Source organism: Erithacus rubecula (genome assembly GCF_903797595.1).
Source record: "Erithacus rubecula genome assembly, chromosome: 15".
Taxonomy (NCBI): Eukaryota; Metazoa; Chordata; class Aves; order Passeriformes; family Muscicapidae; genus Erithacus; species Erithacus rubecula.
Window position 1 is genome coordinate 16,306,222 of NC_136667.1, and position 22,823 is coordinate 16,329,044.

Consider the following 22,823-nt stretch of genomic DNA (forward strand, 5'->3'; position numbering starts at 1 on the left):
TATATGTTATATAGTAGTATATATATCGTTTTTTATATAATTGTAATTATATGTATAGATAGTGTGTTACAGAGCTATGGATATACATGTACTTTGTATTTTATTTTGTCCCCTATGCACAACCCCCTCAATAACTCTACTGCACTGTATAGTTCCTTATATAATGTTCCTTATATATATTAAAAAATAATATATATCTGCATATACATATTGGGTGTGTGTATATAGTGTGTATACACGTCATGTGCACATATATATATATTTTATGTTTTTTATATACACTCAGAGGCGCTTCTATAGCTGTTACACAGTGCGTAGGGAGCTACAATAGCGTGTGTAGGATAATGTGTGGCATCCTGTATAAATTAAACACGTTTTTATCCGGTGTGCTGCACCTGCCCGCGGTCACACCTGTGTGGGCGGGCACCGAGCGCCCTCTGGCGGGCGCCGCAAAAATCGTTAAAATTGTATTTTTTGTAAAATTTTATTTAGGTCGCTTCGTATTGAGAAGTTACAAAAGGTTGCAATGAAATATTTTACACCCATTTCCACCTGTTTTCATTTTTGTACATAAATGCAGCCCTTCCCCCTATCAAAAAAACAACCCCAAGATGTTTTTTTTCCCACATGTTGATATTATAACAATTTTAACTATCAGTGGTAGGAGCAGGCAGCAGCAGGGGACCGTGTCAGCCCTGCCCTTGCCTTGCTTGTCCTGGGCTTCACCTGGGAAAGCAGAGGCATCTGTAAACCAGCAGAGCCAGCTGTGTTCCCAGGCTGGATCAGCTCCTCCTGATGGGAAACCCAAACAGTTCCCAAAAATTAACAGTGCAGAGGTCCAGGCATCCTGCTGAGCATCCCACAGCTCCCAGCACTGCCAGTCCCTCAGGGCAGCACTGGCCAGCAGTGCCTGTCCCATGCCACGGGGACAAACTGGGGATGGCTGGAGCTGGCGCAATGCTCAAGGCCTCAGAGTGACCATGGCCATGCTGCCCACACTGACTGCCCACTTTGCCAGGCTGTGCACACCCAAAAACTGCTGCTGCCACTGCCTCAGTGCCACTGCTGCTGGGGACAAGCCTTTGCAGAGGCTGGAACAGGGTGGTGTGCTGGGCTGTGGAACTCCAAAAGAGAGCCAAGGGACCCCCTCCAGCTCAGAGCTGAGGGGGCTTTGTGTCCTCAGTGGGCTCAGGAGCTTCCTCAGCCAAATCGTGGGGCAGGCAGGCACAAACCCCTGGTGCCATATCGGAGTGGAACTTTTTTCAGGCTGAACACTGACCCTTGGCCAAGGCAAGCCCTGGGAATGGCCCCCATCCCACAGGGAACACTGGGGGAAGCACAGCCTGGAACAGGGTGGGAGGAAAAGCAAAGCAAACAGGTCTCAGTGCACGACTAGGGCAGCCCTGACATTTGCAGTTCCCCTCATCCAGCTCTGGTCTGCGTGAGACAGTTCATGCTTTTAAAAAGACAAATTTTGGTTTACAAACATTTCTGAGAGTAAGCAGCCCTGAAGCCATGAGCTTACAGAGAATGTCACTTGGCGGCTTGTAGTTCACACCTCTGAAGAGAACTCTGCTGAGCCCAAACTGTCTGAAAAGAGCTGGATTTAGGTCCTGGGTACATGATGGCACTGCAGCATCATTCACAGCCCCACAGTCCATCTCTGGCATTTTCCTACCACAGCAATGATCCTTTTGGAGCCCTGAGGAGACTTCAAAACCTTTTGTGAAAACATTAACTCTGTCAAGGGCCATTTCATAAATTGTAAAAATTGCACAGTGTGGCTGAAGTGGCTACGAGGCACATATGAATTTCCTGGCTGTAAAAAAGGCAGAATAGTCCTTCAGCTTCCCTTTACCACCCAGAATGTGCAGCTGTGTAAAATCCATTGCAGAGTGTGTGGCACAGAGAGCCCCATGCACTGTCAGGGTCACTGGCCAGGTGCCCACCCAGAGAGCTGCTGAGGGAACCCTGCCATGGGCTGCAGGGCAAGGGGAGAGCTGGCACCAGAGCCCTGCTGTGAGGGAAATGTAAATAACACCCATCCTCCACGGTACCCGAGTGAAACCATCAAACATCAGCCGTGCCAGCAATTAACGACTGCAAAATTTTGAGAATGAGACCTGACACCTGCCAGGGAACAGCACCCAGCTTTTACAAACCCACCCTTCTCACGAGCTCGTTTCCCCCTCTTTCAGGGTGGTGCTGCACGTACCTAAACAAGAGGGCTGTTATTGCATTTTCAGCATTATGTGGCTTAAACAAAGCAAGGAGGCTCCCATTACTGAATCTGTGCTCTGAGCAGAGCCACAGCTGAACTGTGAGGTGCTCTTGGACAGAGATACCAAATTGTGAATCACCAGCTCGAGGTGGAGGAGAATCGAAAATTCAATCTGAGAGCCTTTCAGTGGACAAAGCTCTTATTTGCTGTAGTGTTCAAACGGAGTGCAAAATCTGCCCCCTGTGTTGTCCTGGCAAGTCTTAAGGTCATGAGCTACAACTGAGCTCCTCGAGTAGTGACATTTGCACCAAGGAGCAGAAATACCTAATGTGTAGTGAAATTCATCTATGGGTGGAAAGGAAAATCCCCATGAATCCCCCTTGTACTTGCAGTCCCCAAGCTGCTGGTGGGTGCCCGATGGAGCTGCATCCTCAACGATGCTGCCGGGAAGATGCTCGCACCGTCCTGCACTTACCTGCCAGCGTTCCTTTTGTCCCCTCTCCTACCGCATGAGCTGTATCACGAGCATAGCTATGTATAAACACGCATTCCCCCCTCTCCCAGTGATAACGCGGAGAGTGGAGTGTTTTTCCCTTTGAAGCGATTATGCTGATGCGCTCCCGCGGTGCCAGCTCCGCGCGGCTCTGCGGCGCTCAGAGCTCGGCGAGGTCATCGCTGGACAGAACCGTGATGCTGATGTGACCCGGCAGCTCCGCCGCCTCCCCGCCGCCCCTGGCCCGCAGCCGCAGCCTCTGCTGCTGGCGGGGCTCCCCGGGGGACGCCGCCAGCACCGCCTGCCCCAGGAACTGGTCACTCAGGAGCCTGCTGTGCCACACCTGCGACCAGGGGACACAAACCAGCCCTGTCACACTGCGCTCGGAAGGGTCAGCCCCGTTAACCCCGCGGGAAAGCAGAGACCGCCTCGCTGCGTGCGCCTGAATTTAGCTAATTGTCTGCGGAGCGGGAGGGAGAGGCTGGATTTGCATGCTCGTTTACATAGACTATGCAAATCAGGAGCGAAATGCAGCTTTTTCTTTCTAGGTCACAGTCTGCCTAGGAGAGGAATAAAAATGACCTTTTTTTCACCTCATCAGCAGTAAAACCTACCTACAACAGCCTGTGTGTGCTGCTCTGCCTGCCTGGGCTCACCTCTGCACCTCCTCAGTGCTAGAGTTTGAGAGCCTGGCCCACAGCCTAGACTGAAGACAAAGTTTTCCTGGACTGCATCATCTCAAACTCTATTTCTCCAGCTAGTGCTGAGGTAAACAGTGAGGTTTAGTTCTCACAGCACTAGAGTTTGGGGTAGAAAACTTCTTAATAACAGCCTTAGCTTTGGATTTGTTTCAAACACTGACACAGGACAACACTTGACTTTCTTTGTCTCTGTTTCATCAGGTACCACATGGGGTGAAAGGAGTTCTGTAAATTCTTTCAAAACTTTGGAATGAAATGTGCCTTGGAATGAAACATGATTTGTGATCCTGAGAGAAATGTCAGATTTGGCTTTACACACAAGCTGTGGATCTGCTGGTAGATAAGGCTAGCAGTGAAAGATAAACAATGGGATGGATTCCACCGATAGATGAATGGAAAAAATATATTTGCCTTTACAAATAAACTGTAGGTTTGCTGATAAATGAAATTAGATATTGGAAGATGAAAGAACCAATGGGGAAAAACCATGAATTCCATAAGAATTAAAAATTAAAAGGGAGAGTTATACATTAGAGGAGAATCTTAGGTATCAGGTGTTCTGGGAAGTCTGTGCCTCTCAAGTACCTCAGCCCATGGGGAATGGGAGAGGAAATGTGGATGGGAAATTGGGATGAAAGGAGGCTGCATCCTCCAAAAATCTGAGAGATCCCAGGGGAATGCCCCATGGTCTCTCCCTTTATTGGAATAAAGTAGATAAAGTCTCCTTTTTGGACATAAACCTGTGGTGTTTGTGGGTTAATTTTCCTGACAGTCCCAAAGTGCCATCAGTTGCTGTTTGTGGAGGAGAAGCAGCAGCACACCCCCAGGCAGAGCCCAGCAAATGGAGCAGAGGCTCTCACTTCTCTCCTGGGTATCAGTCACAAAGAAAAGGAGGCCCAGTGAAGCCCAGGGATGCTGCTGTGCAGCCCTCCCTGCCCTGAGCAGCTGCCCTGTGGCTGTCTCACCTGGATGGTGACAGGACTGTCCAGGTCCTTCCTGTAGAAGATGACCTGAGTGTTGAACACGGGGCTGCTGGTGCCGTGCTGCACCGCCGAGCGCCGGCTCTGGTTCTCACACTTGATGAGCACGTAGGGATCTGCTCCTGCAACACAGTCAGCAGCACAGCTCTGGCACACAGAGGGGCAGCTGAGAGCAGAGACAATCCCCCCCTGTGCCTGCCAGCACCACAGGACAGGGCACCAGGGCTCGTCACAGCCACTGCTCCCTGTCCGGGTGAAAACAGAATCATGGAATGGGTTGGGTTGGGAGGGACCTTAAAGCCCATCCAGTCCCACTCCTGCCATGGGCAAGGACACTTTCCACTACCCCAGGCTGCTCCAAGCCCCATCCAACCTGGCCTTGGAAACTTCCAGGGATCCAGGGGCAGCCACAGCTTCTCCATGAACCTGTTCCAGGGCTCCACTATCTTCACAGGGAACAATTTCTCCCTAATATCCAATCTGACCCTCACACGTGACCCCCTGCAATTGTTCAGCATTCTAGAAATGCTTTGTTTTTACAGTGAGCATTCTTATTTCTTATTAAAGTTGATATTCTCTTTCCTTTACAATAAGGAGCAAGAGCTGTTTTGGAAACACCAAACACATTCAAATAGATTGGGCCATTCCACTTTCTAATTAATTTTTAATTAAACAAAGGCAATACCATGTTTTGTATTTCAACACAACTCTATCCATTTCTGTCGTTAATGACAGAATATCTGTTTTTTCCACACCTTGCAACTTCTTAGATACAGATTTGAAATAAACCCTGGATATCTGTAAGCCAGGCTCATGAGAGCTTCTAACACACACTTTTTCACCATCTACTTGAAAACACCACCACAGCCAGAAGGCAGCACAATTTTAGGCAACTTTAGCTTTTTAACAAGCCATACCCAGATGATTTCCCTCGAACACATCACTCATTTACAAGACCAGGTACCAACATCTCACATGAAGAAACCACGCAACAGCTGCATGCAAACCAGATGCAGCCACCTCCATGTACAAGGCAGACACAGATTTTTCCATATGCTGCTCTGTGCTTGCACCTGGCCAGAGCTGCCACGGGCCTGTTTCCCTGACAACCCCTCACAGTTCCATGGCAGGCAGCAGAATATTGGCTTTTCTGATGGGCAATTGCCTTCTGTGTCACTGAACTGTGAATTCAGCTCTGGGGCATGGGGTGGCACCATGCAGTGACACCAGGGCTGGAAAAGCTGCCCTCTTTGCAGAGCAATTTGGAAAATGGATCTGGGTAAAACTGGGTCTTGCCTGTCACCCCAATGGTGTTAACAACTTTGTAGGAGGGCAAAGAGCAGAGCAACACCAGAGCATTAACAGTAATTAAGAGATAAAGAGCATAAGGAGGGGTGGGGAAAGGACACAGAGCTAAAGAGGTGAGAGGCACATCTGCTGGGTGGATGAGGGAGCTGTTAATGAGGGGACTTGCTAAGTGAAAGGAAAAGGAAAGAGAATATTTGAATGAAACACAAAAATTCTCAGCAAGACCTTGAGAAACAGAGGGAGGTAGAAGGGGGACACAAAATATTCCTGCACCCATCATGTTCCAAAATGTTGTGACCCCATGGTGGTAGTGCTGGATGGGTCAGTTGTTTTAGGAAAACTGCCTTCAATTCCACAACAAAAGGAAGCAGTGGGAGAGCACATGGGGGATCAGATGTTCTCAGCTATGGATAGGCTAGTTCTATGCCTGGTTTATTTACAGGACAAAGAAAAAACACCGAGGTCTGCTAGAATGGAAAAACAATGTCCTGGTATTGGCCTTGAGCTGGGAATGAAACTGGAGCTGCTGCTCAGGAAACGGCTCTGGCAGGGGAAGCAGGGCTGGGTTCAGCTCTGGGGCACACAAATGGCTCCAGCCCTGCCCTGAACCCTACAGCAGCTCCCTCACCTCAGTCCTGGCCACGCTGCTGCTCTGGGAAGCTGTGCACAACAACAGTGCAAAGGAAAATTGGAATCTGTAAAAGCCAGAAACACCTGAACAATAATGGCATTTCTAAGGCTTAAAGAAATCTGGGCTCAGTAGTCTAAGGTTTAATTTGTGGGTTTTTGAGAACTGCACCGAGGATCTAACACCCACATCCTGCAGCACTATACCAAAGCAAAAGGTTTTCTGGAACACATTCCTGAGGAAATGTTCCCAGCTGCATTCCCACTCCTCTCTACTGCCCCTTCCAGAACCTGGAGAGCTCTGACACCCTCAGGCACTGGAGAAGGACATGGGACAAACAGCAGGGACAGTGCTGAGACACCAGCAGTGCCCTGGCAAACACAGCAGGTGGCTTTGCCTCCTGCAGGTGAATCTCTGCTTCTCCTTCTGCTTCTCAGGCTGGCCCCACTGAAGATTCTCTGCTTCCAGGGCTGTCACACACCATGGATCTCAGCACTCAGAATATAATCAGTGAAAAACAGTTCAGTATGCAAATCCAACATGGAACATCAGCAGGAAGAGTTAAAGGTGCAAAAAGTGATTTGTTGTCACAGGAAAACTGGGGGAAAGGCCTGACAGAGAGTAGTGAGAGCCATTTTTAAAACAGGCTTGGGAATGAGTGACAGAAAATCCTCTAGCACAGAGTTTCCTCATCATCCTGCAGACCTGCCACTGTGCTTGGCTCACACACAGCTGGATCCACTTCAGACTTGGAGAGAGGTGCTTCCACAAGGAGCACCCAGGCCTGAGTCTGGGCTGTTTGATTCATCCACCATTCCTGACAACAGCAAACCATCCATTATTCTGTCCAGACAGGGCAATGGATCAAAGACAGCACCAAGGAGGAACTTTCCAATAAACATTTGAAATAAAGATTAAATAAATTTCCTTTGGCCAGGAACAGGGCTCTGGTAACAACCAGCCCTGAGCTGTGAAAAATGAAGATTATCAGACAGAGAGCAGGAGTAGAAAATGAAATAAGCAAGGGACAGCTGGGCAAGTTTCCTAATTGACTCAACATCAGCTGCTATAAAGTCATTTTAGTGTCCTTCAGGACACTTCCTCTGACAGATACACAGTCATGTACAAAGCATTTAACTGTTCTACCTTACCCACCTGAAAACCATAAAGTCTTCCCTGCAGTGCTCTAATGAGGTAAATGTAACACACTCCATGAGTCTGTGCCATTCAGCTGCCTCCTGGATATTTTCCATTTAGAAAATACACAGCCCTGTCAGAAGATCCTTACTAAACCCCACAATTAGCTCCTCAGGAGGGTTTGGCTACTCCTGCCATCCTGACCACTTATGGACCAGCCCACAACTTGCTGTTGTGCATCCCCATATTCACCTGATCTCTCCACTGGAGCAGATTTTACAGCATGATGGAAAAACAAATCCCATAAATCCTCTGTTTGGATAATTTCTGACTGCCTACATATCAACCCAAATCACCTTTAGAGGACTGAAAAGCCAATTTTACTCTTCCATACTCTCCTTCCACTTACCTCCTGATCTGTCTTGTTTCTGCAAACCCTCTGCAGAGTGGACTTTGATTTGGGTGACTCTGCGTGGGTAGCCACAAAGGAGACTCCAACATGTCATTTCAGGCCTGTCTGCCTTCAGCTCCCTGAAAAACCATGGAAAAAGCAACCTAAGCAAAGAATGTCAAGCAAGCAATCAATGGTTGTGGGAATCTGGCATTTTTAGAACATGAGATTTGTAGTTTCTCCTCATCTGCCGTTTTTGAGTTGTGTGGTGCAGAAATAAGAGATGTAAGGAATAAAAATACAGCAAAGCAAAGCAGAACAAATCTGTGTTATTTCTGCATGGAAGCAAAAGTGGTGAAAAAAGACCCATTTTAAATAGTGGAAATCTTGAATAGTGCAAAATGCTATCAAATCAAGAAATAAATGTAGTGGGCCTGGTTCTACTCTTGCAGCAACCACTGCTTCCAGAGGAGATGGTCACAGAAACAACAACCAGAAAACACCAGTGCTCAGTGTCCTGATCTAGAACTGGAGACCACTACTAGAAAAAGCCAAAAGACTCAAAATGAATTGTCCAAGAGGTCCCTAAGTCAACATTTCCTGACCATGCACAAACATGGAGATTGTCAGAGGTGCCCCTGATGCCTCCAGGGCCCAGCTCTGGAGCCACCTGAGCCAGGGAGTCAGGACCTGGCAACCCCATCTGTTGGAGTCAGTGAGTCAGGGGTCTGTCTGAATTCTTCAGAGAGAAATCAGAGTGCAGGGACTGAATTAAAGCCTTTGGATGGATTGCAGTATATTAAGCCTCTCACATATAAAGCTGACATTTAAGTAGAAGTAAGTCAGTAAGTTTTAAGATGAGCTCTAATGCTTTTAGTAAGTAAAAGGTTTCAAATGCCAGAGTAGCAGTGAGAGTTCTAGTGAAGGCTGCAAACATACTGATGTTTTCAGTAGAGGCTCCAGGCCCACAGTTGTAGACAGTGCTTGGACATAATAGAGCTATAGTAAGAATATTGCTGACATGTTTCAGATAGAGCAAGATAGGTTTATGTGTAGTTTATATGTAACCTAGTGTGCTAGGAAACTAGAATTCTAATAGGTTAAGGACTGGTGGTCTGAGTTTGTGTCTTAGCTTTTTAGGAAAATCCTATATAAAAGTTTGTATTGGAGAGAATTGGTGCTTCTTGCCACTTGTTTCCTGCTATTGTTTTTAGCCACTTGCTTTCTGCCAGGCTTTTAGCCATTTGCTTTTGCTTTTACTACTGCTCTTGCCATTACTTTTTTGCTTGCTTTTGAGACTGATGTGCTTTGTAATGAGATGTGCTTTGCAATAAATAACCTTTTTAGCAACTATCAGCTGCTTCACTTATTTAAGATAACCCGACAAAGTTGGAGCCAAGAGCTCTGGAGGGTTAGTAACCTCATGCCCTTCCATGGAGCTGCAGCCTAAGGGGATCTGCAGCTGTGAGTGCCACCCACCTGAGCTTTGAGGGCACATCTGTGTAGAGCCTGAGGATGAATCTGGTGGGCACCCCTGGGGTGTAGGTGGTGGGGATGAGGACGTAGCGGCCGCGCTGGAGGCTCCTCCTCAGGAACACGCTGCGTGTGTTGGAGTAGGGAGATGTGGCCACTCTCTCCTGCACTGTGAGCTTGTGCAGCCTGTACCTCCTGTTGTCCTCCACCTGCAGCAGGAGAGGGGTTAATGCCAGCAAGGATGATGAGCAGGGTTCTCCCTGAGCTTCTCAGAGCCATAAAACTCAATGTGCAATTAAGGCAGATCATTTGGCAAGTGTTTCCTCATTCAGGTAAGGTGTGGCAGGTGAAAGTTTGGGGCTGGCAAAGACGGGACCACTGAAAGAGATGATGTGATGCTACTGCAGAGCTGGGAACACTTGCAGAGATGGACACACACCCCAAGGACTGCACCTGCATCCCTCTGCCTCCTTTCTCTAGCCTTTCTCAGCAGGCTTCCAATCCAGATGCACTCAGCTGGATTTTCCTTGCCCTTTCCTGAATACAAAAGCCACAGAACAAGCATTCATGTTTTGTTCTAAGCCTTGAAGTTATGCTCAACCCTTAACATCCTCTCCAGGGTACTGGTATTTGCCAGGGCACAGTTTAAATCTAAACCTCTCTCTCCAGCAGCTCTTGGGGCAAAAGCAGCCCTTCATTATTTTCTGGCAGCTCTCTTCCCAAGGCCTTTAGTCATGCTAATGAGCCTGGTGTGTTAGAATACAACTAAAATAGAAAAATTACTGATCAGAAATAAAAATAGAGCACTGAAACTTTTAGGAAGGTGTGGTTTTCTTTTTCAAGCCTTTCCAAATTACAGGCATGAACAAGGGAAATTACTCTGGTTTCTGAAATGACAGTTTTCAATATATATGGTTAATAGGTGATTGGCAAATGAGTAGGTGTGCTGCAGATGTCAGCAGACCTAATCAACTGTTGAAAATTGACCTTTTTTAGGGTAGAGCCATAGATTTAATGTAATCCCAGGAGCTGTAGCAACAGATGACCCCAACAGATTACCCCAATCCTCAGTGAAAGAGCAGAAAAATTGCTGTTTCTTTGCTTCCCTCCTTCTCTGAGTCTGAGTGTTTGCATTTTACTCAATTTGCTTTGAGAATGCAATTAAATTACCTTTTGGGATCACTCTGGTTCCTTTTCCCATATATTCATTTCCTTGCTCACTAGTCCAGCTTTTGAAAACACAATTTTCTAAGCAGCAAGAGAAAAACTGCAGACTTTTCAACTTCATTCACTTGGCTGTGTTTGCTGATGAAATGGAGGCAGAAGAAGGAGAAAAAACCCTCCATGTTTCAAGCATTTAATATAATTTGGCCTTTATCTAGAAAGTTTGGAGGGTAGGAAAAGCACTTAAAATTCTTTTGCAAGCAGCAAAAATTATTTCTTTCAAATAAATGACATTTATTCAAATAGAGTTTGAGCTGAACTAAATTCAGTTGAGCTCTCATGGCCTGAGTGCAGTTCCCACACAAAGTCTGAGCACAGAGCCATACCCCAGGATGATCGTGGCTCTGTCTGCCAAAGATCTCACAGTCAGGGTGAAGCAGGACTGAGCAAACTGCACAAACTGCAGCAGCAGTGCTGCTGGCTGCCTACCTTGAGGATTTCAAAGCCAATTGTGATGTTGTCTCCTTTCCCTTCTTTCTTGTACCTGCGCCGATCCTCCTGCTGTAGTGACACCAACACTTTGTCCTCAGCCTTCTTAACATCAAAGAGGAACTGGGAGGAGAGAGAAGAGAGGAGGGCTGTTGGAATTGCCTCAGGAGGCTGAGGGTAAAGCCATCACCAAGGAAATATGGGCATGCAAAGGAGCAAATGGAAATACAAATGGGGGAAGAAGGAGAGTTCTTCATGTATGAGACATTCCCAGCAATTCACAGCTGGAAAATTCATGCTAGTAATAAGGATCATAAAATCAAAAGTATCAGGTAAATAAAAGTGTTGATGGAAATGGTAATCTTAGTGATAGGACATGGGGGAATGATCTTAAGCTGAAGCAAGGAAGGTTTAGAATGGATGTTAGGAAACAGTTTTTCTCTGTGAGGGTGGGCAGGCCCTGGCACAGGTGCCCAGAGCAGCTGTGGCTGCCCCTGATCCCTGGAAGTGCCCAAAGCCAGGCTGAACAGGGCTGGAACACCCTGGGAGAGTGGAAGGTGTCTCTGCCCATGGCAGGGGGTGGATTGAGATGAGCTTTAGAATCCCTGCCATCCCAAACCATTCCATGAATCTCTGATTTTATGAACTGACACAAAGGACAGCCTGGGACAAAGCTACAAAATAAGTAGAGTCAGCAAGAGGATACCTCATTTGAAAGCAAAAGACAAAAGATTAAGTTTTATTTAGCTATAAATTCAGAGTGAGATTAAAAAAATAAACCAACAGACTCCACATGGGGTCTTAGATAATTTTTGATTCTCCTTTTAAGTAAACACTGTCTTCAAATTTCAAACATCTTTATACAGGGCCTGCAAATGAAGGCATCTTTCAAATCTTATTTAAAAGGCACTTTGTTCTGCATCTACAGTTCCTAATTAATGTGAGAATGAGAGGAATGCTAATTTTGGACTTCTCAGTTTTCCTGAATACCTGAGCTAAGAAAGACTCCTGCACCTTTAACATGCAAATATTTTATCCAAACTGTTTACAGTAATGTCGAGTCAACTTGGGTTTAAGACAAATCAAAGGAATTTATCTCAAGTTTAAGCAGCAGTTCCCATCTTGCTCAATCCAACTAGAACAGTGACATTACTAAAAATCATTACCAGACCAGTTCATAAGTAAGTATGAAGAAAAGAATGTCAGACAGGAGTTTCTTTATATAAATTAAATTTTTAATTATTAGAGATCCTTTAAATATTGCTTTGTGCATGCAGAGGGCAAACCTGAGTTTTCAGGACCAGTAGAGGGATTATTTCCCCAAGTTTGGACAGATGCTGTGCTCTCCCATCCTCAAAGACATTTAAATGTGAAGAAAAATAAATAGAAACATAAACCTGCAGCAGTGCACAGCTGGGTACCACGTGCACCACATGCTCTGAGTTAAGCAGGAATTCTCTGGCAGCATGGAGAGGAATATCATCATTGGTTCAATTCCCCCTTTCCCTTCTCCTTCAACTGCTGCTAAGAAGAAAATTATTGAGCTTTGCTCTGAGGTAGGTATTGAGTTTGCCTTGGTCACAGAACCATTGGAGCTCTGCTGAACAAAACCCCATCCCAAGCTCTGATTTGTGTTTAATATCACTTATTGCAGCAGAGAAAGCACAGAGAGAACCTAGAAAGTGAGATATAAACATGCAGCAACACCCAGTGAGGCACATTTTGATTCTTGTCCCTGTTGAGCCATACACAGGGTTACTCCCTCAGAGTGTTCCAAGGCCATGGAGGGGTGGGAGGGCAACAAATGGAGACAGGAAAATTCTCCTGGTCTGATGACAGCTCTGCATCTGTGACCTGATGGCACTTCAGCTGTCTCAATGGGTAATGGTCTAGAAAGCAGCAGTGACTGTGGAATACACAAATACTTGGCTGAAATTGCTTTATCAAAGGGACTGGAAGTGTCACCATCCCACTCTGCATAAACCATATAAACCTCACAGGAGGCCTCAGTGCCAGGAGAACAGACAGAGATTAGATTATGGTGGGGTGTGCCATGGCCTAAGATAACATCAATGTGTTCCAGCACTGCTGCTAAGAGCCTTTTAATCAGCTGGCCCAGAGGTGACACTGGGATACTGAAGCCTTCCACTGCATCAGGCATTGCACTCAGCTGGAACATGTGCATTTTGTTCTCTGTGACAGCTAAATACTTACAAATGAGACAGACAAGCACTTGGAACACATCCAGAGTCTTACAGGGCAATACCTGAATTAAATCACCCCTGGAAATGAGGCACTGCCAGAAGGCAGAGCAGTGAGGAACTGCAGGGTGAGCTGGGAATCTGAAATCTGATGTGAGCAGCTGAGGCTGCACTGCTCCAGCATCCTGCTCTGAAAACAGAGGCTGCAGGCAGAAACCTCCCTTGCAAGTGCAGAGAGGCAGATTCAAAAATATCCTTAATTAATCTGGACAGAAAGATCCATTTTTAAAGTGGTGACTAACAGAGTAAGCGCCCAGACCCCATGGATAGTAACAGAAGTCATATGCCTGAATTTGCATGTGCTGGGAGAAAGAAAGGCAGGAATGTGGGAAAGGGAGTAGGGATGGATGAACAGATAAACTGAATAGCTTGAAATGAGCAGGTAGGATGAGACAAAGAAAATTCTGTTTATGCTGATGAGAGGGTGAGCTTGAGGAAGAGATGAGGTACTCCCAGAATCTTACATTAATGCTCATTAATTAAGGGATATTAACTTAGTACAGTGGATCAAATCCCCAGGATTTTTAAGGGGGTTAAATGAGTTTTGTCATTAGAAAATCAGACTTGTTGTCTTTCTGTGACTGAGAAAATGAAAGAAGTCCAGTCAGTAATTAATTCTGTTTTGTGTGTGACTCACCAGCCCCAAGCATGATCACTCCTAAATAAATATCTAAACCCTTCTGAGAAATTGCACCAAAATCAATGAAATATGCAGTACACAGCACATTCCCAGGGCAATGAGATTTTTCTCTAGCAGTCACTGCCAGCTCCCAAACAGGGTGGATACTCCAGGAGCCCCAACTAAAGTGGGTACACTTCAATAACTCACAAAACTTCCCACCTGGGGGTTCTGCAGGAAGGGCTCTGTTATCAAACACCTCACAAATACACAGTAGCTCCCAAAACATAGGATTCCCACCTGGGGGTTCTGCAGGAAGGTCTCTCTGTTATCAAAGCAGCCCCCAGCTCTGTTCAGCAGGGGCTCTGGATGCTTTGCCCAAGCCCCATACATCATTTCCTTCTCCCAGGTCTTGTGGAGGCTGAAGAAGGAGGTGTTCACAGTCCTGCAGATGTCCACATCTGTGAAGTTCTTACACCAGTCCTCAAATGTCATCCTGCTCCACAGAACAGCAGGGAAGTCATGGTTTGTTTAAAAATAAACAGTGATATTCACACAAAGAGCCAAAACAAAACACAAAATCTTGCAGTGATTTGAAGAAGAGGCATTGCTCAGCTGTCCAGGGGACAAATTGATTCACTGGAAAGTTTCCCATGAGGAAATACTCATGCAGCCAAATCAGTTTTAGAGTTTAATTCAGAGCAGCATCACTCAGTGTGTTTGGTCAGATCAGGATCTGTTCTGCTGCATCTCCTAAACCTGAAGGGTTGGTTGAACCTCCCAGGCTGGATTTCTTAATACACTTCACAAAGGCCAAAGAGATCATCTGCAATCAAAGCAGGATCCACTCCTCATTCTTACAGTCCTTATTGACACATCTGTCCCTGAGCATGTCTCAAACCCCTCACTCTGGACAGAGCTTTTATTTAACCCCATCTCACCTGTGCCTGCTCAAGGAAGGGGCTGGACTGCAGAGCAACTGGGAAACAGCTTTTGGATTACCATCATGGCCTGGCTTACTCAGGGCCCAGAGCCAAACCCTGCAGCTGCCAGTCCTGACAAAGCCAACAGAATTCTTTTCACTCTGAGCCCTGCCAGCTCACTTGATGCAATATTGATCATCTCCTGAAGGACTTGCTGGGCTAAGGATCTAAGCTTTAAGCAAGGTCAAAATTAATAGAGCTTTAGATATTATATAGAGAATGAACACTTCTCATTCTCATGCTAGAAAACACCAACAAATATCAAAATTCACTGGATGCAACTCTAATTTTAGATGCCTCAGCCATGGCTGACCTACAGACAGGCACAGTAGTCAGTAAGCAGGGTGTGAAATGCACATAGCTCTTCAGATAATTTTACTCATTTCAGAATTTAACTGATAAACAGTGTTCAATATTGAGCATGTAAACCAGCACATGTTCTCCTGGTTTCTGAGAGAGTATCCTAAATATAGACAATAGATTCTGAGAGCTACTAATTTTATTCTACTAGTTTCAAATCCATTTTTATTATTCTTCCCTACCATCCCTTAGGAGTTTGAAAGGAACAGACCTTGGGATAACTTTATCCATCTGTTTTTGAAGCTGTTGAAAGGCAGATTAATGACAGTTACTCAGTGTAGCCAATGTCCCCAGATCCTTCACATGACTCCCACTCACCAGAACTCTCCATCATTCTCAACAGTGAGTCCCAAATCCTTGCGCTCGGAATCACTGACTTTCTTCCACTCTTCAGAACTAAAAGGAAATAATTAAAAACAAAACAAAACAAAACAAAACAAAACAAAACAAAACAAAACAAAAAAAAGGTGATTAATAACTTAAAAGCTCTCACCTGGAAAAAAGAATTGGAGTAAAAATCTCTCCTGGTTCATGGTTTTAAAAGGACTATCAGAGTGCTGAAAGGGCAGATGATATTGATGAAAGTGTGAGGCTTTCAGGAGGAGTTTTAAAACATTAATTGATTTGAAAGCTACTAAAAAAGGAAGAGAAAGGAAGAGATGAATAGGAAATAGGCTCAACTAGAGCAGAACTTTATTGATTTCCTTTGTCACACCCTCCATTAGGACTCTTAAACACTTAAACAGCTGGTTTCCAAGGTCACAGGAGATTGACTCCATTCCCTGAAGGCCCCTCAAATGAAACCTGGTTTTCCTCCTCAGGAGATTATTGAACGCTTCACTTAGACCAGAGTATTCTCTTTGTCTTTTAATCACCTTAATAAAACAGGCCTGAGGTCTGAGATTTCCCCAGGGGCACTTTGAGAAGAAACTGCTGGAGCCTGAGCACAGTGTCCAGTTTGCAGAGGAACATTACAGAGCACAGACCCTAAATTCCAGCAGCCTCCTGCTGAAACCCAAAGCAGACCCTGTCCTGATGGGTTACACCACAACTCCTCACTGCCCCTCCAAAAGCACTTGCAGGCTAAAGCTGAAGGTGGCTGGAGGGAGGGAAGGGATGCTGCTCACCCTAAGACATTTTCTTAACCTATTTGGAAATTGTCCACTTAATTCTGTTAGACCAAAAGCCATGGGCCACCATCAGAGTCCTCAGTGCTGGCATGAGTGGCAGCTGTGCCAGGCTACTGGAGAACCCCAAGGGCTTCAGTTAAACAAGACACAGCAGCTCTTTTGTGCATTCTTTGCATTTCACCCAGACCAATCTCTCTGAAAGCAGTAGAGTTTTGCTAGCCAAAGCATGGATTATAAGAAATTTAATGCTGCTATTAAGAACACTGCATTGTCAAGTACTAAATGCTAGCTGGTGAGACCAGTGCTGAACTGTCACATATTTTTCATGTATAAATCACCCATGATGGGAGACATCCCCTCCAGCAATCATTTCTCTTGCTGTGGAGGAACCTCTAAGCCCATGGCCCACATGAAAATTCATTAGAAAGTTAATCAGAAAGAAATCACAAACATGGCATTTTTACAGCATTTTTCACTGGTCACTTAAATGATCTACAAGGCTTTTACAATCCCCAGCAGCTGGAAATGAGAAACTGAGTCCCAGACACAATGATGAAGCTGGGAACGAGCCTCGTGTTCTTGACTCATGAGCTGATTTTTCTTCCCATGTTCCAGAAGAATGATGTAAACAGTAAATAAAGGTTCAGGGAGCCATAAACCCCTCCAGGACATGCTCATTTTCTCAGAGGAAAATGGGCAGAGATGGCACAGAGGCTCAGCCATCTCTGAGTATGGTGTGTGTCTCACCAGTGTTTAACCACAAATTCCAGTGGCCCCAGCAGAGTTTCACCCTTTGACACTGGGTCTGCAGCTCTTACCTGTCACTCCAAGCACCATGCCATTCCTTCTTCCCCCAGGGATTCCTCAGCCTGATCATGAAGAGCTTTTGTGCCTGGAAGGAGAACAGGAGCCTCTCTCCCAGGCGCAGTTTCCTGATGGCAGTCACGGAGTAGGCATGGCCCACAATGAGCCCCATCTCTGTCTCTGCCTCGCTGGGGCGGCCAAGGGACTCCTTGGGCACAAACAGGGACAATTAAACACAAAGAATTCACATCTCTGAGGAACCTGACAGCTCCAAGTTCAAGGGGAAGGACAAGAAAAATTTGGTTTTTATTTTCATCCTGAATGATTTGACTGTGCAGGGAAATAACAGCACTGGGAGTCAGGAGTAGGGGGTCACCAGTCTGGTATTGTTAGTGGCAGGCAATTGCAGTGCCAGGCAATCCCTGGGCACAGGGGAATCCTGCCTGCTGCAGACAGTCTGTCTCCTCCTGGCCTCAGAGTTAAAAAATGGAAAATCTTTACCAGCCCTTCCAAAATCCTGTCATCTCTACCAAATGGCTCTTCTGGACACTGATGACTGTGCCCAGACTGTCTGGGGGTGTCCTCACCTGGACATGAATTTATCTGGTGAGTCCAACGGTTGTTCTTGTGTTGGAATAAATTTGATACCCAGGAAGGACTACTGGCAGTGGGTAAACATGGGAGGGCACAGGCAAGTGCCAAAAACTTCCAAGTTTTTGTAAAGTAGAAAAATTTCCAAGTTTTCACAAGTTGACAGGCAAAAAACTTTCAAGTTGACAAGTAAAAAAATTTCCAAGCCACTTGTGAAGGCTGTCCTGTACCTCAGTCACTCCTGGCAGGACTCTCTCACATGGCAAAGGGAAGAGCTGCAGGGTGATTTAGGAACTCATCATAAACTCCATGTAAGAATCCCAGTTTCCACAGTGATCAGGCTGTTCCTAAATGTCCTTAACTAACCCTAAACTGTCCTGTGTGATGACCTAGGCCTGATCAGATGCTGATCTAAGAATACATAAGAGTAGTCAAGCTCTGAAAAAGAGCACAGTGTCATTTAATGCATCCAAATCTCCTGATTTAAACCCAGACAAGCAGCACCATACAAAGATGTTTGAGTTGTTTTGATGGTCCTGGATCCAGATTTTCCACACCCTCACTGAATCCAGCCAAGCCACCCTTGAGTCTCTCCCATTTATCACCCCTGGAAACACTCATTTCCTTGGACACCTTCCTACCAAGGAAGGAAGATTTGACTCAATGCAGATCCTTGTGGATAAACTTGTAATTACCTAATTAATACTCAGTCAAGTCTTGGCTGTGGTGGAGACAGCAAGAGGTATGGCCTCTTGGTATTACTAATGCAAATATTTAAATATAAATATATTATTTATCATCACACATTAATATATTAGTAGAAATAGATGAATATTTAAATATAAATAAGGACTTACCACAGTTATGAAATGCACATAGTACTTCCTCAGATATTTTTACCCATTTCAAAATTTAACTGGTCTGAACAGACAAGATCCTTGTCCCAAGGCAAATGTTGCACTGATAACAACAGTGCTCAGTCCCCAAAGGTAAGAAATCACATTAAAATAAAAAAAAAGGGTGGGGGGAAGGAGAAATTCCCATCAAATTGGAACTGACAGATGGTCTGGCAACTGTGAGAGTCTCACCAAGCCCTCATGACAACAGCTCCCAAAGAATCAGCTCAAGAGTTCCCCCAGCCTGGTGACATTCCCATGGCTCTGGGCTCCCTCCAGTGTAACACTCACTCTCATTTTTCACAACTGAAAGCAAACAAGGAGTTCTTGACAGCACTGGAGTCTGTAACTTCTCCTGCTGCCTTTATTATCCCCCAGGCTTTTCTCACTGCTGGCCTTTCTCACCTCCTTCTGAAGATACTTATTTATTTCCTTATTCAAATGAGATATTTAAACATCTCCTGTCTCTTCAGATTTCCAAATGTTGATGCTCAGGGCCATTTTGTAACCCAAGGAAAATGATGACATGTTTGTAAGGCAGCAATGAAGCCACTTGAGTATTAAATATTCTACACCTAGCAAGCTCCACTGTGTGTATAATACGTCAAAAAGTGACAATTGCAGGCAAATTTAGGAATGGCCTCTCTGTAATCAATGTTTAGAAGCATTTGTGTTTAATTTGGAAGGCACAAACATAATGCCAGGAATCAGTGAAAGCATTACAACTGCCTAATCAATTGCTTTTTAAAATACAGCTCCCTGTACTGAGTCAATCACCTCAGTAAATTCTTGTTAAGAAACAGAACTGCTCTAGCATTTGGGAGCAACCTATCATTCCTGAAACAATGTCTGCAGTAACAATTCACACCAGGGACTCTGCTCTGCCAGCCTGGTCTGAGCAAATCAGATGGAATTCTTTCAAATAAAATTCAGGCCTTATGAAAAAAAAGGTAAAAAAACCCTCAAAGACCTTGAAGCTTTTGTTTCTGAGCTGTTTCCTGATGCTGCTGGAAAGGACAGCCCAGGACCCCTGTTCTATCTCAGGTTCAAGTTTTGTTCCTGAAGGTACCAGGTGTCCCTCTTGGGCCAGGGTTAGATAAACAGGTGACATTCTCAGCAACCTCCAAAAACAGCTGATTTTCTGTTCTTCTTGACAATTCCCCAACTCTCTTCATACTCACAAGAATTTCTGAATTAATCATCTTCATTCACAGATAGGGAACTTACAGCAAAATGTTTAAGTGATTTAACTAAGCTCAGCCTTAGCAAAGGTCTTAAACTGAAGCAGGAGCCATGGGAGGAAGATGTGAAGTGCCCTTAGATGCCAACCCTGTGGTTCCTAGAAAATTATCCATTTCCTGTGGGCTGCTGGATAAATGGTTCATGATAAATGATTTAAAAAATCATTTAAAAGCAATCTTGTAGGAAATATTCAGGTGCCATTGCAGTTGTTAGCCCTTCACTGTGATAACAGCTTTGGGCAAGGTGAGGATTTCAGCACTGGCCTGACAGACTTAGAGAGAAAGGAGCTCAGCCAGCTGTCCCTGGTGTGCCTCCTATGGCCAGGGGCTGGGCCACAGGTGTTTGTGAAGCACAGAGCATCCTTTGGGAGCTCTTATTCATCCATCTTCTAGCACAGGGCTGGAGAGGGGTAAATCTTCCTCAGAAACCATCCCCTCTCTGCTGACTGTGGGAACTTGAGGGCCATGGCCTCCTAATGTGGGCACTGAGTTACCTGAGCATCACAGAGCCAGCACAGGCAAGTCCTGCAGGTTAATTCCATGGGGAGATTATGAAATATATTGAATATATCAAATACATTCAATCTCAAATAGCATCACCTGAATAACCAGGTGAGCTCAGCCTTTCAGCTCAGCTCCACTGTTGCCCTGGCTGCACTGGCACAACCAAAGTCAAGAAGTCTCAGCAGCTCTGTGCCAGGATTGTGTTGTCTAAAGAGATTTCTCTAAGAAATAAAGCAATTGAATGCTGCTATCTGCTCTGTAAATGAGGGTGGATTTATCTCGGGTTAATTCACAACTGTGACCATTCAGAAAAAGGAATTTCAGACACACAGTGAAGTGGCAGCACAAACAGTTGTGATTATATTTAGTGGTTCCTAGAGCTGAAAGCCCTTGCTAGATTTCTCCAAACAAAACTTTTTCAAACATGCAAGGGAAGGACACACTCAGTATCCTAATAATGGTATTTCTTCCAGAATATTTTCATTGAAATAAACCCTTAAAATCCATCCCTCTGTACTCACCGAAATGGAGCAGCTGATGAACCCTCCTCTTTTATGCACTTTCATCAAGTCTTCAAACAGCTTCATCTGCTCAGAAATAACCTCACCATATTTGCCCTCTGCCAAATTAATGGAGTCTGCCACTGCTCCAGTGAAATCCACCAGGGCTTCTGCAGCACAGCCTCCATCCAGGGCTTGGTAGGATCCAGCCAGCCTGGGGCAACACAGAACATTCTCAGTTTACAGGGGGCTGGAGCAAGTGCTCTAATTTGGCTTGAATATAGGGAATGTTTGTGTCTCACCAAAGGAAAAACAGAACACAACAAAAAAAGCCTGAGCAGACTGCAGATAAATCTTCCCTGGTTTCTAGGATCCTTAAGGATTTGTGCTGCTGAAGTAGACTGCATTGCACTCCTTTATTATTTACATCCTTAACAGAGATTAAATTAGGAGTTTTCAGTCTTTTTTTAGGTTGTTTACCAGCAGAGAACTAAAACCTATGGAAAGTCTGACAATTGAAAGGGACAACACTGAGGACTACAAGGACAACAAACCAGCTCATACTTAGCATAAGCTTTCTCCAGCAAAGCACTCCAGAACTCATTCCTGACATTGGAATGGCAGTAGATCAGCTCCCCATTCTCTGTTGGCAGCAGATCATCAATCACCACCTCTGTCCACTCTCCAAAGCGCCAGAATCGGAATCGGAAAATGCCAGCGTATTTCCTGGGGCTGTGAGGGTCCCACTCCTGCTCCTGAGAGTCTGGAATCACCTGGAAACCATGCAAGGGGAAGTTCAGCCAGTGCTGAGGTTTATTCCCGGGGCAGACTGCCCTGGAATATGTTAAAGGGAAGATTTGAATCCACCAGAATTCACCCCTTGTTAGTCCTAGGGAGGAAAACTCTGGCTGAGAGGCAGGGAAGCAACAAGGTGAGTTTGGTTTGTGAGCTTTGTTCCCTGCACCACACACACCAATCACCCACCTGCTGCCAGAGGCTTTTCCTCAGAGCCAGGCAGGAGCAGGCAGCCACAAACCAGCAGTTCCCCAGCTTGCCCTGGTGGAAGTCATGGGAGCTCATTCCATCCACGAGCAGGTGAGGATCTTCACAGAGGTCCTGGCAAAGAAAACCAGACATTGCTGGAGACTCCACTCCAGAAATTATCACAGCATCCTTCCAGTCAAGAAAAGCACCAGGAATTGATGCTGCTGAACTCACAGCTTCTCCTTGTCAAGCCTCTAAAGGGGAGGAATGATGCTTTAAGATTTTAGCCTTTATGTTTTTGAAATCCTGTGCTGCAATAGTGCATAACTCTACACTTCATATAAAATGTTAACTATTGTCTTCCCACTTTGGTCAGACAAAACAATTTCTCTGATGTGTGGAACCCAAGGACACTCTACAGCCTCAAGCCTCAAAAAGTATAAACAAAAGTGAATTGGTGGGGAGCAAACTGGGGGAATGTGACTTCATTACCTGAATCTGTAACTGGAGAATGAACCTCTGATATACAAATAGACCAAACTTATATCTGCCAAAAAACACATGATCATTGTGAATCTTGGGGGTAGCCTTGGAGGCTGTTGACTGCCCAAGGTGCACCTGTTAAAGACCTTTAATAAATACCCACTTTAGTCTCTTAACTTTGTCCAGCCTCTGTTCTAGGTGCTACTCTAAGGCATCCTCACTGCCATTCCTCTGGCTGACACACTGGAAATTCTCCTTCACCAACCCCTCAGCACCACAGCAGGAAGAGAAAACCTCTTGGTGAAACACACCTTTCACTCTCTGGGTCTCATCATTCTCATGGATCTGACTCCTGTTAGAATTATTTGTCTCTCCTTTCCTGGCTCCATCTCTATCCACATGCAGGTTCCCATCAGAGCATGGCTGGATTTTCCTGGGATGTCTCCCTGCTCCTCTCTGGATTAGCCCTTGCAGGAAAGGGA

The 22,823-nt window shown here is 45.4% G+C and overlaps 1 protein-coding gene across 3 annotated transcripts in view; it reads right to left on the minus strand.

Moving 5' to 3' along the window:
• Positions 1 to 465: 465 nt before the first annotated feature.
• The window catches only part of LOC306808321 (calpain-5-like), a 51,192-nt gene continuing 28,834 nt past the window's right edge, over positions 466 to 22,823 (minus strand). For all 3 annotated transcript variants that reach the window (XM_079318775.1, XM_079318776.1, XM_079318777.1), the window contains exons 4-14: positions 21,859 to 21,990; positions 21,439 to 21,647; positions 20,896 to 21,088; positions 17,157 to 17,350; positions 15,527 to 15,604; positions 14,166 to 14,361; positions 10,986 to 11,108; positions 9,339 to 9,541; positions 7,878 to 7,999; positions 4,381 to 4,517; positions 466 to 3,057 (exon numbers count right to left, since the gene is read on the minus strand). In XM_079318775.1, the coding sequence (XP_079174901.1) occupies positions 2,875 to 3,057; positions 4,381 to 4,517; positions 7,878 to 7,999; positions 9,339 to 9,541; positions 10,986 to 11,108; positions 14,166 to 14,361; positions 15,527 to 15,604; positions 17,157 to 17,350; positions 20,896 to 21,088; positions 21,439 to 21,647; positions 21,859 to 21,990 (1,770 nt within the window). In that variant the 3' untranslated portion in view covers positions 466 to 2,874. The remainder of the gene's footprint in view (positions 3,058 to 4,380; positions 4,518 to 7,877; positions 8,000 to 9,338; positions 9,542 to 10,985; positions 11,109 to 14,165; positions 14,362 to 15,526; positions 15,605 to 17,156; positions 17,351 to 20,895; positions 21,089 to 21,438; positions 21,648 to 21,858; positions 21,991 to 22,823) is intronic.